Raw genomic sequence first — 13,819 nt, 5'->3', positions numbered from 1 at the left:
AATCCATAGATTAGGTCTTAATGAATTTATTTCAATTGACTGATTTCCTGATATGAACTGTAAATCAGTAGCATCTTTGAAATTGTTGCATGTTGCGTTTATGTTTTTGTTCAGAATAGTATGGTCATCATGCTTAGCTTGTGTCTCGGTGTCATGTAATTTAATGTGATTTTCTGAAGCTCGTACATTTATCACTTGGCGTCACTGTTGACCGTGGCATTGAGATATTATATTTGGTCTCGAGGCCCCTCCCAGTTTCAGAGGGAGAAGTGATTTCTCTGGGCTTTGTTACAGAGAGATGCAGGACGATAGGGAGACTGGTCGAAGCGGAGTACACATAAGTGTAACGATTAAGCTGAATTTGATACGTATATTTTTCGATGCTTTGATTGTTTGACGGATATTCTTCTCTTTGGATCTATGATCAGCTCACTTTCGATGGAATGATGTCTTTACTGAATAGAAGGATATCTATTGTGACGTATCTTGTTATTGTGCTGCTCGAGTGTTACTGCAAAGCGGTGTCCGGGCAGCTCTCCTACTCCGTCTCAGAGGAGGTAAACCCGGGTACTTCTGTGGGAAATATCGCTAAGGATCTAAACCTCAATGTCCAGGATTTGGAGTCGCGTTTGTTTCAGATTATCACCGGATCGAAGAGAAAGTATTTCGAGGTAAATCTAAAGACTGGTGTTCTCTATGTGAATGAGAGAATAGACAGAGAAGAGCTCTGTGCGGAGGATCTGAAATGTACAGTCATCGTAGAGGCCGTTATAAACAATCCGTTGAAGCTTTACCGTTTAGAAATGATTATTGTAGATGTTAATGATAACGCTCCGTCGTTTAGTGCGAAATCACAAACTATAAACGTCGCTGAGAACACTTTACCTGGAGTTAAATTCACTTTATCAGAGGCTTCTGATTTGGATGTTGGTAAGAATACTGTAAGCACATACAAGCTTAGTCGTAATGAATACTTCTCTCTTGACATACACAATGGAGGAGAGAGCGTGTCTGCTGAGTTGGTGCTGCAGAAAGCTTTAGACCGAGAGAAACAGCCTGTGATACAACTCACACTGACCGCTATAGATGGAGGAAATCCACAGAGGTCTGGGACGTCACAGATTGTAATTCATGTTTTAGATATTAATGATAACCTTCCGGTGTTTACTAGCTCTTTGTATAAGACTCAAATTCCCGAGAATGTGCCCATAGGAACAAAGCTATTCACTGTGAACGCGACTGATGCCGATGAAGGTACAAATAGTGAGATTGTCTACTCTCTTAGGAATAAAGATCAAGACCGTATTCTAGATATATTCGAAATCGACCCCAACTCTGGCGTTATAACAGTAAAAAGCAATATTGACTTTGAGGAAAGAAAGGCGTTTGAGATCCGTGTAGAGGCAAGCGACAGAGGCCAGCCCCCGATGACAGCACACTGTAAAGTATTGGTAGAAGTGGTGGACCTCAACGACAATGCTCCTGAGATCACTGTGACGTCACTCTTAGACAGAGTGAAGGAGAACGTTAAGGTTGGCACTGCCATTTCTCTCGTGTCAGTCCTCGATAAAGATGGTGGCAAAAACGGGGTTGTACATTGTGAAGTTGAGAATAAAGTCCCCTTTAAATTGGAGACAAACTATAAAAACTATTATTCGTTAGTTGTAGATGGGCCTCTTGATCGAGAGACCGCTTCTCATTATAATGTCACCATCACAGCTAAGGATGAAGGGACCCCGCCTCTCTCCAGCACCAGCGTTATTACTGTGGAGGTTTCTGATGTGAATGACAACGCTCCTCGCTTCTCAGAAACCGTGATTAATGTTTATGTGAAAGAGAACAGTCCGATAGGCGATGTCATTAAAACCGTGTCTGCAGTTGATGCTGACGTCAGTGAAAATAGTCATGTGACCTACTCATTCTTAGAGATTAACAGCAACTCAGTACCGCTGTCTACAATGGTCAACATAAACACAGTGACAGGAGATATAGTCAGCCTTCAGGCTTTTAACTATGAGGAGATAAAAACATTCCGTTTTAAAGTTCAGGCTACAGACTCTGGTATTCCTCCGCTCAGCAGCAACGTGACTGTGAACGTTTTTATTCTGGATGAGAATGACAACAGTCCTGTAATTCTCGCGCCCTATTCTGAGCACGGCTCCGTTAACTCTGAGAACATTCCCTATTCTGCTGAAGCGGGCTACTTTGTGGCCAAGATCAGGGCTGTAGACTCCGACTCTGGCTACAATGCGCTGCTTTCTTATCACATCTCTGAGCCCAAGGGAACCAACCTCTTCCGAATCGGAACCAGCACCGGGGAACTHKGGACTAAGAGGKGAATGAGTGACAATGACCTGAAAACTCACCCGTTGGTCSTGTTGGTTTCTGATAACGGAGAACCCTCACTGTCAGCGACTGTGTCTATTGATGTAGTGGTGGTTGAAAGTACAGGTGAAATCCAGACTCAATACAGAAACGTACCAAGAAAGGAGGAGAGCTTCTCTGATTTAAACCTGTATTTGCTGATCGCCATTGCCTCGGTGTCAGTGATATTTTTCCTGAGCCTGATCAGTTTAATAGCTGTAAAATGCTTCAGGACAGACGACAGTTTCAAAAGGTACGGCGCCCCAGTGATCACCACTCACCCTGTCTCTTATACACATCTAGATGTGTATAAGAGACAGGAGCTGGTCTTACTCTAAATCTACTCAGCAGTATGACGTGTGTTTCAACTCAGACACACTGAAGAGTGACGTAGTGGTTTTCCCCGCACCGTATCCACCTGCAGATGCAGAACTGATCAGTATTAATGGAAGTGACACGTTTGACAGGACTCAAACATTACCCAACAAAGACAAGGTAAGAGTAATATGCTTCACGAATGTGATAATGTTTTTTAAACCCCAGCACAGTTTGATATTGCACTTTTTGGGAAAATTACAGACATTTGTCAAATGTTGTTGTATCGTGGTTTCAGAGTTATAGGCCTCCACGTGTTTGCATGGTCAATTTTGTTTTTGATAATTTATGAGAATATATTATTGGCATACATTGCGGGAACAATATTTCCAGGCTGTATCACAACCGGCGTTGATTGGGAGTCCCATAGGGCGGCGCACAATTGGCCCAACGTCGTCCGGGTTAGGGTTTGTCCGGGGTAGGTTGTCATTGTAAATAAGAATTCTTATTAACTAAATTGCGTAGTTAACTAAAGGTTAAATATTTATTTTTAAATAAACCAATGTGCAAAAGAACATCGCTGTGAATGTACAGACGCTGTCCGTGGTGCTGAAACGGTTAGTGTACATTTACATTTACATTTAAGTCATTTAGCAGACGCTCTTATCCAGAGCGACTTACAAATTGGTTAGTGTAGTTTGGTTTAGAGGGGCAGAGGCCTTTTCGAATCAATTATTATCATCGTTGAAAGTGGAATGGATTCAGTCAAGTGGGTAGACAGTTGATTTTATTTTAAATGTTTAATCTCTCGGCTTTGTCTCCCCCGTTAACATTCTATCTGGCAGTTTCTATGGGCGATCAAATAGCGACAGCTGTCCTTGTATCTAAACTGTATTACCACTATTTTCTAACTGACTATTATAACAACTCATTTTAAATGTTCCCATCTTTATCATTTCACATTTTGCAGTTCTCATCAAGTGTTTTCGAATTCGACTATACGGTGTGGTTGACTCTATCATGTAGTTGATTCAGATTTGAGACTACATTGGTCGTCGGTTACACACAGTGATCTTTGCTATTTTGCTCACTACTATCACAATAGGTCAACTATATATTACATAAAAAGACATGGAATCGAACACGTAACACAGGGTGTCACTATAGACCACGGAAAGCAGCGAAGTCAAATATGTTTTATACTCCTCCTCTGAAGGAAAATACAGAATTGTGTCACTGTCAGAGCGCGTTGTGAAGAGAAACGGTCGAGTTGTGATGAGACGGAGAGAGCTGAACTGTGTACAGAATGTCCGACATTTAACGGAATATTTCGGGTTTTGATGGATACATGACCCTTACTTATTGGATTCAGTTGTTTTTATACATGCAGCAATGGATCGTCGAAGACAAAGAGAAAGCGTTTGGATTCAGTGCGTCGCGTTGCTTTGTTTGTTTGACTGGTCTGCAGCGCAGATCTCTTACGCCGTTTCAGAGGAGGTGGACAAAGGCACGTTTGTGGGGAATCTCGCTAAGGATTTGAACCTTAATGTACACGAACTGGAGTCGAGGGGTCTAAGGATTGTTTCCGGAAATAGTAAGATGTATTTTGAGGCGAATTTAAAAACAGGGATTCTTTACGTTAACGAGAGAATAGACAGAGAGGAGCTTTGTCCGAATACGATAAAGTGCTCTTTGAATATCGAAGCCATATTAAGCCACCCTGTCCTTTTGCATCGTATTGGGGTTAATATTTTAGATATTAATGATAACACACCATCTTTTGTTGAAAAATCCCACACATTTAACATCTCTGAGTCTTCAACGCCGGGCGAGCGATATATGCTACCGATTGCAAATGACGCAGATACGGGCAGTAACTCGGTAAAGAGCTACAAGCTGAGCCCGAATGAACACTTCTCCGTGGATGTACAGAGCGACGGTGAACAAAGTCTGTCTGCTGAGTTAGTGCTGCAGAAAGCGTTAGACCGAGAGATACAGCCCGTTATCCAGCTCACACTGACCGCTGTAGATGGAGGAAAACCTCCAAGATCCGGGACGTTACTTATCGTTCTTAACGTAATTGATGTTAATGACAATTCTCCAGTATTTTCTAAGCCGCTTTATAAAGCTCGTGTTTATGAAAATGCGCGTTTTGGGACAAATATATTAACTCTCACTGCAACAGATTTAGACGAGAGCGTAAATGGTGAGATAGTGTATTCTTTCTTAAAACGTGGAAATCTGGACCCCTCAAACATGTTTGCCATCAATTCAGACACTGGTGAAATTACAGTCAAGGGAAATTTGGATCATGAAGATAGTCCTGCATTTGAGATTCGAGTTCAGGCGATGGACCGAGGGCATTCACCTCGCAGTGCACATGGTAAAGTGTTAGTTGATGTTATTGATGTCAATGACAATGCCCCAGAAATCTTAGTGGCGTCACTCATGAGTCCAGTGAAAGAGGATGCTGAGATAGGGACAGTGGTCGCCTTGGTGACAGTGACAGATAAAGATAGTAGTAAAAATGGCATCACCAACTGTAAACTTCCTGGGTCTGTTCCTTTTAAACTAAAGTCGAACTACAAGAACTATTATTCTTTAGTGGTCGATGGGCATCTTGACAGAGAGAGTGCTTCTCGGTATAATATCACCATCACAGCTACCGATGAAGGGACCCCGCCCCTCTCCAGCACCAGCGTTATTACTGTACACGTTTCTGATGTGAATGACAACGCTCCTCACTTCTCAGAACCCATTATTAATATTTATGTCAAAGAGAACAGTCCGGTAGGTGACGTTATTAAAACAATATTTGCCTTTGATCCAGATTCAGATGAAAATGCAAAAGTAACGTATTCATTATTAGATAAAAGTGTTTCAATATTATCATCTGTAAATATAAACTCAGATACAGGAGATATAGTCTGCCTGCAGTCTTTTAACTATGAGGAGATACAAACTTTCCATTTCAAAGCTCAGGCCACAGACTCAGGTATTCCTCCGCTCAGCAGTAACGTGACTGTGAACGTTTTTATTCTGGATGAGAATGACAACAGACCTGCGATTCTCGCGCCCTATTCTGAGCTCGGATCCGTTAACAATGAGAACATTCCCTATTCTGCTGAAGCGGGCTACTTTGTGGCCAAGATCAGGGCTGTAGACTCCGACTCTGGCTACAATGCTTTGCTTTCGTATCACATCTCTGAGCCCAAGGGAACCAACCTCTTCCGAATTGGTACAAGTACCGGGGAACTAAGGACTAAGAGGCGAATGAGTGACAATGACCTGAAAACTCACCCGTTGGTCGTGTTGGTTTCTGATAACGGAGAACCCTCACTTATTTGAACCGGCAAGTTAACTCTGAGAACATTCCCTATTCTGCTGAAGCGGGCTACTTTGTGGCAAGATCAGGGCTGTAGACCGACTCTGGCTACAATGCGCTGCTTCTTATCACATTTGAGCCAAGGGAACCACTCTTCCGAATCGGAACAGACGGGGGAACTAGAGATAAGAGGAGAATGAGTGACAATGACCTGAAAACTCACCCGTTGGTCGTGTTGGTTTCTGATAACGGAGAACCCTCACTGTCAGCGACTGTGTCTATTGATGTATGGTGTTGTGAAAGTACAGGTGAAATCCAGACTATCCAGAAACGTACAAGAAAGGAGGAGAGCTTCTCTGATTTAAACTTTATTTGCTGATCGCATTGCCTCGGTGTCGTGATATTTTTCTGAGCCTATCAGTTTAATGCTGTAAAATGCTTCAGGACAGACGACAGTTTAAAAGGTACGGCGCCAGTGATCACACACCCTGACGGGAGCTGGTCTTACTCTAAATCTACTCAGCAGTATGCGCGTGTTCAGCTCAGACACACTGAAGAGTGACGTAGTGGTTTTCCCCCGCACGTTCCACCTGCAGATGCAGAACTGATCAGTATTAATGGAAAGTGACACGTTTGACAGGACTCAAACATTACCCAACCAAGAAAGTGAGATCTCTAGATAACAACCTATACAGTCTACTTGAAACGATATTTGTTTTACTCTTTGAACTCTCCAGTCAAAGAATAATTGGCTTTCAAAGTTGCTATTACGATAACTCCTTCCACTCAGAGAGAATTTTTAAATATTGGCTTTTTTTTCACCTGTTGAATGGCCTCCTGGCTTCTAAGAGAGGAGTGGTTGCTGCCATGGTTCTAAGTGCGCTAACTGTCAGAGGCTGAGCGTTTCCATGATGCACTACCCCAGAAGTCGTAATATTAGGGTTAGTGAGAAAAAAGACAGGAACTTATTCAACGTATGGGAAATATAACAGATGCATAATTTTTCAGATTGATGTATAGGCTACACAAAGCGTATTGACATTATCAGCCTAAAGTAACATATGCTATTGTGTATCCATGTCAACCGCATTTTTTCCAACGGACTAATGTTCAGTAAGCGGTGAAAGCTTACCGGGTGTTTCCATGGTGCTGAAACCGTTTTTGCTCTCCGTTGATGGGAGCAGGTGTTTCTTTAGACGAATGCTTGTCACTGGTGTATGAATGGTGCAACGTTTTCTCACTTTGCAGTCTAAGACCGCATCACACTGTTAACCCTTGAGCTTTGCATATCGACTATCCCTGGTCTTTACTCCTCGTTAATTGTTCTAGCTTCTGTAATGTATATCAGAACATGACCTCTGAACATTTGTTCTCTTATATTGGTTGACTTTTCCGTTGGCTATTTCCCCGTTGTTTGCAATTGAATAGAAACGCTTGTCCTTTAATAAAGACATATCATTCGTGTAGCGGATGTCCAACACGAGACTCCACTGGAGTTTACCTCCGTATTCTAACACTAGTCAATATATACACTCTGATATTACTGAGTAATATAGCTATGAACAACACACGATGTGCTATAACACACAGAATTTGATATTCTATGATCCTCCTCTCTGAATGATAAAGAGAATAGAGTCACCAGTCTCGAGCGCCTTTGTCAAGAACACTCGAATGGTGGTGAGACTGAGAGGGCGGGGTTGTGTACAGAATCTCTCTAAACTGATTATTAGTATTTTTTTAGGTTTCATTGATATGTGAAATATTTTCACTAAATATTCTTGACGTAAATGACAATGCACCGTCATTCCTTGAACAGTATCATACATTTAATATTTCTGAATCTTCTTCGCCCGGTGAGAGATACCCTCTACCTATAGCGAATGACGCAGATACGGGAAGTAACTCGGTAAAGAGCTACAAGCTGAGCTCGAATGAATACTTCTCTCTGGATGTACAGAGCGGCGGAGAGCAGAGTGTGTCTGCTGAGTTAGTGCTGCAGAAAGCTTTAGACCGAGAGAAACAGCCCGTTATCCAGCTCACATTGACCGCTGTAGATGGTGGAAAACCTCCCAGATCCGGGACGTCACAAATCATTGTTCACGTAATAGATGTCAATGATAACTCGCCAACATTTAGCAAATCACTCTACAAGGTCCGTGTTAATGAAAATGTATCTTTAGGGACACAACTATTGAAGTTAGAGGCTACCGATTTAGACGAGGGTCCGCACGCTGACATTGTATATAGCTTTATGAAGCGTGGAAATGTGAACTATGCAGACATGTTCTCCATAGATCCACAAAGTGGTGAGATTACTGTAAATGCGAATTTAGATCACGAGGAAAATGCAGCATATGAGCTACGTGTGCAAGCGACGGACCAAGGCCCTTCGGCCCGCAGTGGTTATTCTAAAGTGTTGGTAGAAGTTATTGATATCAATGACAATGCTCCCGAAATATCTGTGACGTCGTTAATGAACCCAGTAAAGGAGGATGCTGACATAGGGACCGTGGTTGCCTTGGTGACAGTCACAGATAAAGATGGAGGTAAAAATGGCTTCAGTAACAGTAAACTTGTTGGCTCTGTTCCTTTCAAACTGATGTCGAACCACAAAAACGATTATTCGTTAGTGGTAGACGGGCATCTGGACAGGGAGCGCGCTACTCAGTATAATGTCACCATCACAGCCACGGATGAAGGGACCCCGCCTCTCTCCAGCACCAGAGTTATTACTGTAGACGTTTCTGATGTGAATGACAACGCTCCTCGCTTCTCAGATCCCGTTATTAATATTTATGTCAAAGAGAACAGTCCGGTAGGTGACGTCATTTATAAGATGTCTGCTTTTGATCCAGATTCAGATGAAAATGCAAAGATGACGTATTCATTATTAGGTAAAAGTGTTTCAATATCATCAGCTGTAAATATAAACTCAGAAACAGGAGATATAGTCAGTCTTCAGTCTTTTAACTATGAGGAGATAAAAAAGTTCCAGTTTAAAGTTCAGGCTACAGACTCTGGTATTCCTCCGCTCAGCAGCAACGTGACTGTGAACGTTTTTATTCTGGATGAGAATGACAACAGTCCTGGGATTCTCGCGCCTATTTGAACCGGCAAGTTAACTCTGAGAACATTCCTATTCTGCTGAAGCGGGCTAACTTTGTGGCAAGATCAGGGCTGTAGAACGCAGATCGGCTCAATGCGCTGCCTTCTTATCACATTTGAGCCAAGGGAACAGCTCTTCCGAATGGAATCAGACAGGGGGAATAGAGATAAGAGGAGAATGAGTGACAATGACCTGAAACTCCCGTTGGTCCGTGTTGGTTTCTGATAAGGAGAACTATGCAGCGATGTGTCTTATTGAGATGGTGTTGTGAAAGTAACAAGGTGAAATAGACTGATCCAGAAACGTACAAGAAAGGCCAGGAGAGCTTCTCTGATTTTAAACTTTATTTGTGATCGACATTGCCTCGGTGTCGTGATATTTTTTCTGAGCTGATCGTTTAATAGCGTAAAATGGCTTCAGGACAGGACGACAGTTTAAAAGGTACGGCGCTGCAGTGATCACACACCCTGACGGGAGCTGGTCTTACTCTAAATCTGACTCAGCAGTATGCCGTGTTACAGCTCAGACACACTGAAGAGTGACGTAAGTGGTTTTCCCCCCGCACAGTTCCACCTGCAGGCAGAACTGATCAGTATTAATGGAAATGACACGTTTGACGGATCAAACATTCCAACCAAGAAAGGTGAGATCTCTAATAACAACCTATACAGTCTTGACGTTGAAACGATATTTGTTTTACTCTTTGAACTCTCAGTCAAGAATAATTGGCTTTCAAAGTTGCTATTACTTGATAACTCTTTCACTCAAGAGAATTTTTAAATATTGGCTTTGTTTTTTCACTGTGTGAATGGCCTCCTGCTTTAACAAAGGGAGTGGTTGCTGTCATGGTTTGAAGGCGCTAAACTTCAGAGCTGAGCGATCTTCCATGTGACTACCAGAAGTCGTAAGTATTAGTGGTATAAGTGAGAAAAAAGACAGGAATTATTCAACGTATGGGAAATATATACAGATGCAATAATTTTTCAGATTGATGTATAGGCTACACAAAGAACGTATGGACATTATCACCTAAAGGTAACATAATGCCTATTGTGTATCAGTTGTCAACCGCATATTATTTCCAACGACTAATGTTCAGTAAGCGGATGAATCGCTTAACGGGTGCTTTTCATGGTGCTTAAACCGTTTTGCTCTCCGTCTGATGGGAGAGAGTGTTCTCTTTAGAACGATGTTGTCACGGTGTATGAAGGTGCAACGTTCTTTTCTCACTTTGCAGTCTAGACGCATCAACTGTTAACCCTTGAGCTTTGCAGATCGACTATCCTTGGTCTTTACTCCTCGTTAATTGTTCTAGCTTCTGTATGTATTCAGAACATGACCTTTGAACATTTGTTTCATTATATTGGGTTTTGACTTTTCTCGTTGCTAGTGTTCCCCGTTGTTTGCAATTGATATAGAGCTTGTCCTTAATGGAAGACATATGCATTCGTGTACGCGCATGTCCAACGACGAGGACTCACTGGAGTTTACCTCACGTATCTAACCTAGTCAATAAATAACTCTATATTACATGAAGTAATATAGCTATGAAAACACACGATGTCGCTCATAACACACAGAATTTTGATATTCCCTGACCTCCTCCTCTCTGATGATAAAGAGAATAGAGTCACCAGTCTCGAGCGCCTTTGTCAAGAGACGACTCGAATGGTGGTGAGGACTGAGAGGGCGGGGTTGTGTACAGAGATCTCTCTAAATGATTATTAGTATTTTTTAGGTTTCATTGATATGTGAAATATTTTTATTGGATTAATTGACTTGTACAAGCAGATGGTCGCGAAAACAAGAGAGAAGCGGTTGGTTTCAGGCGTCGCGTGCTTTTGTTTATGTTGACTGGTCTGGCAGCGCAATGCTTTAGTCTCTTTCGTTTCAGAGAGGTGGACAAAGGACGTTTGTGGGAATCTCGCTAAGGATTTAAACCTTAAAGTAAGGATGGAGTCGAGGGGTCTAAGGATTGTATCTGGACATAGTAAGAGATATTTTGATGCGAATCTGAAAACAGGAGTACTGTTCGTTAACGAGAGAATAGACAGAGAGGAGCTTTGTCCGAATACGGTAAAGTGTTCGGTAAACATACAGGCCATATTGAGCCATCCTACGCAGCTCCACCGCATTGAGGTTAATATTTTAGACGTTAATGACAATGCACCATCTTTCCTTGAAAAATTATATTCATTCAACATTTCTGAATCATCATCCACAGACGAGCGATATCTTTTACCGATAGCAATCGATTCAGACACGGGCAGTAACTCGGTAAAGAGCTACAAGCTGAGCCCGAATGAACACTTCTCCCTAGATGTACAGAACGGTGGAGAGCAGAGTGTGTCTGCTGAGTTAGTGCTGCAGAAAGCTTTAGACCGAGAGAAACAGCCTGTGATCCAYCTCACACTGACCGCTGTAGATGGAGGAAAACCTCCACGATCTGGGACGTTGCTGATAATAGTGAACGTAATTGATGCCAATGATAATTCACCCACGTTCAGTAAGCCGCTGTACATGGTTCGCGTTAATGAAAATGTTCCGTTCGGAACTAAGGTGATTCAGCTAAATGCCACAGATGTAGATGAGGGAGTCAACGGTAAAGTTGTATATTCCTTTATCAAACGTGGTAACGTGAACCCCTCTGATATGTTTGATATAAATTCAGACACTGGAGCAATCACAGTTAAGGGAAATGTGAATTATGAGGAAAGTCCTGCATATGAAATTCGTGTGCAGGCGACAGACCAAGGCTCATCACCCCGTAGTGCACACGGGAAACTATTAGTGGAAGTTATTGATTTGAATGACAATTTCCCAGAAATACATGTGACGTCACTCATGAGCCCCGTGAAAGAGGATGCTGAGATAGGGACAGTGGTCGCCTTGGTGACAGTCACAGATAAAGATGGTGGTAAAAATGGCCTCATTAACAGTAAACTTGTTGGGCCAGTGCCCTTTAAATTGAAATTGAATTATAAAAACGATTATTCATTAGTGGTTGATGGGCCTCTTGACAGAGAGAGTGCTACTCAGTACAATGTCACCATCAAAGCTACGGATGAAGGGACTCCGCCTCTCTCCAGCACCAGAGTTATTACTGTAGACGTTTCTGATGTGAATGACAACGCTCCTCGCTTCTCAGAATCAATTATTAATGTTTATGTGAAAGAGAACAGTCCGGTAGGTGACGTCATTTATAKGATGTCTGCTTTTGATCCAGATTCAGATGAAAATGCAAAGATGACGTATTCATTATTAGATAAAAGTGTTTCAATATCATCAGCTGTAAATATAAACTCAGAAACAGGAGATATAGTCAGTCTTCAGTCTTTTAACTATGAGGAGATAAAAAAGTTCCAGTTTAAAGTTCAGGCTACAGACTCTGGTATTCCTCCGCTCAGCAGCAACGTGACTGTGAACGTTTTTATTCTGGATGAGAATGACAACAGTCCTGGGATTCTCGCGCCCTANAAGAGTGACGTAGTGGTTTTCCCCGCACCGTATCCACCTGCAGATGCAGAACTGATCAGTATTAATGGAAATGACACGTTTGACAGGACTCAAACGTTACCCAACCACGACAAGGTAAGAGTAATACCCGTTACGAATGTGTAAATGTCTTTTAAACTCCAGCTTTGTTATTGCAGTTTTATGCGATAACGACAGACATTTATCAAACGGTTTCAGAGTTATCATACAAATGTTTGCATGGCCAATTTAGTTTTTAATATCGTATAAGAATATTTCTGGGAGTAAATTGAGAGGAAATGTGCAAAAGAACATCGCTTTGAAAGCACAGACGCTCTCCGTGGTGCTGAAACAGTTAGCGTTCTTTGGTTTCGAGGGACAGAGGCCTTTTCGGATCGATACTTTTAATCGTTGAAAGTGGAATGGACATTTTCAAGTGATGTAGAAAGTTGGTTTGAAATGTCTTTTTAGCTCTGTGCTTTGTCTTCCCCAGGAACATTCAATCTGGCAGTTTTCTATATGGGCGATCAATAGGGACTCCTGTATTTGGTTACCTGATTCTTTGACAGCTGTCCTCATTACTAACCTTTACCTTTATCACCACGACTTTAAATTACTATTGATACTCATTTTAATTGTTGCCCAGTGTTTGCCTTTTTACGCGTCCCAACCTGAGCACCTGTATTCAAACTGGACTCTATCATGTGGTTGATTCACAGTTGATACAACATTGGCCACTGGATACGTATACAGTCATATTTGCTATTTGCTTGCTACTATCACAGTAAGTTAAGGATGTGGTATAAAACGTTGAATTAAAATCAAACAAGTAACACATGGTGTCGCTATAGACCAGGAATGGGAGAGTGGTCACTTATATTCTATGACTCCTCCTCTCTGAATGGAAAAAAAAAACACCGTCACGTGTCCGGAGCGCTTTGTCAAGAGAAACACTCGAATAGTGGTGAGAGGAAGAGGGCTGGGTGGTTGTGTGGATCTCTTACTTGACGGGTTTTTGTGGTTTTAATGGACATGCCACTTCTATTTCTGGGATAATACGTTTCGTACAAGCAGCGATGGGTCGTCGAAGACAAAGGGAAAGCGTTTGGATTCAGTGCGTCGCGTTGCTTTGTTTAWTTGACTGGTCTGCAGCGCAGATCTCTTACTCCGTTTCAGAGGAGGTGGACAAAGGCACGTTTGTGGGGAATCTCGCTAAGGATTTAAACCTTAAT

General features: G+C 42.2%; 2 protein-coding genes and 2 pseudogenes across 2 annotated transcripts; all 4 read left to right on the top strand.

The window, feature by feature from the left end:
- Window positions 1–446: 446 nt before the first annotated feature.
- On the top strand, window positions 447–2,702 carry LOC111965458 (protocadherin alpha-3-like). The gene has a single exon (XM_070444135.1). The coding sequence runs from the start codon at window positions 447–449 to the stop codon at window positions 2,700–2,702; it is 2,256 nt and encodes a 751-aa protein (XP_070300236.1).
- Window positions 2,703–3,936: 1,234 nt separating this feature from the next.
- On the top strand, window positions 3,937–6,027 carry LOC111965457 (protocadherin alpha-3-like). The gene has a single exon (XM_023989643.1). The coding sequence runs from the start codon at window positions 4,072–4,074 to the stop codon at window positions 6,025–6,027; it is 1,956 nt and encodes a 651-aa protein (XP_023845411.1). The 5' UTR covers window positions 3,937–4,071.
- Window positions 6,028–6,200: 173 nt separating this feature from the next.
- On the top strand, window positions 6,201–9,338 carry LOC111965456 (protocadherin alpha-2-like; annotated as a pseudogene).
- A 1,622-nt stretch (window positions 9,339–10,960) lies between these two features.
- LOC111965455 (protocadherin alpha-4-like) lies at window positions 10,961–12,734 on the top strand (annotated as a pseudogene).
- Window positions 12,735–13,819: the final 1,085 nt, after the last annotated feature.

The sequence above is a fragment of the Salvelinus sp. IW2-2015 genome, linkage group LG6.2 (assembly GCF_002910315.2).
Source record: "Salvelinus sp. IW2-2015 linkage group LG6.2, ASM291031v2, whole genome shotgun sequence".
Classification (NCBI taxonomy): Eukaryota; Metazoa; Chordata; class Actinopteri; order Salmoniformes; family Salmonidae; genus Salvelinus; species Salvelinus sp. IW2-2015.
This window is presented reverse-complemented; position numbering and strand designations above follow the sequence as displayed.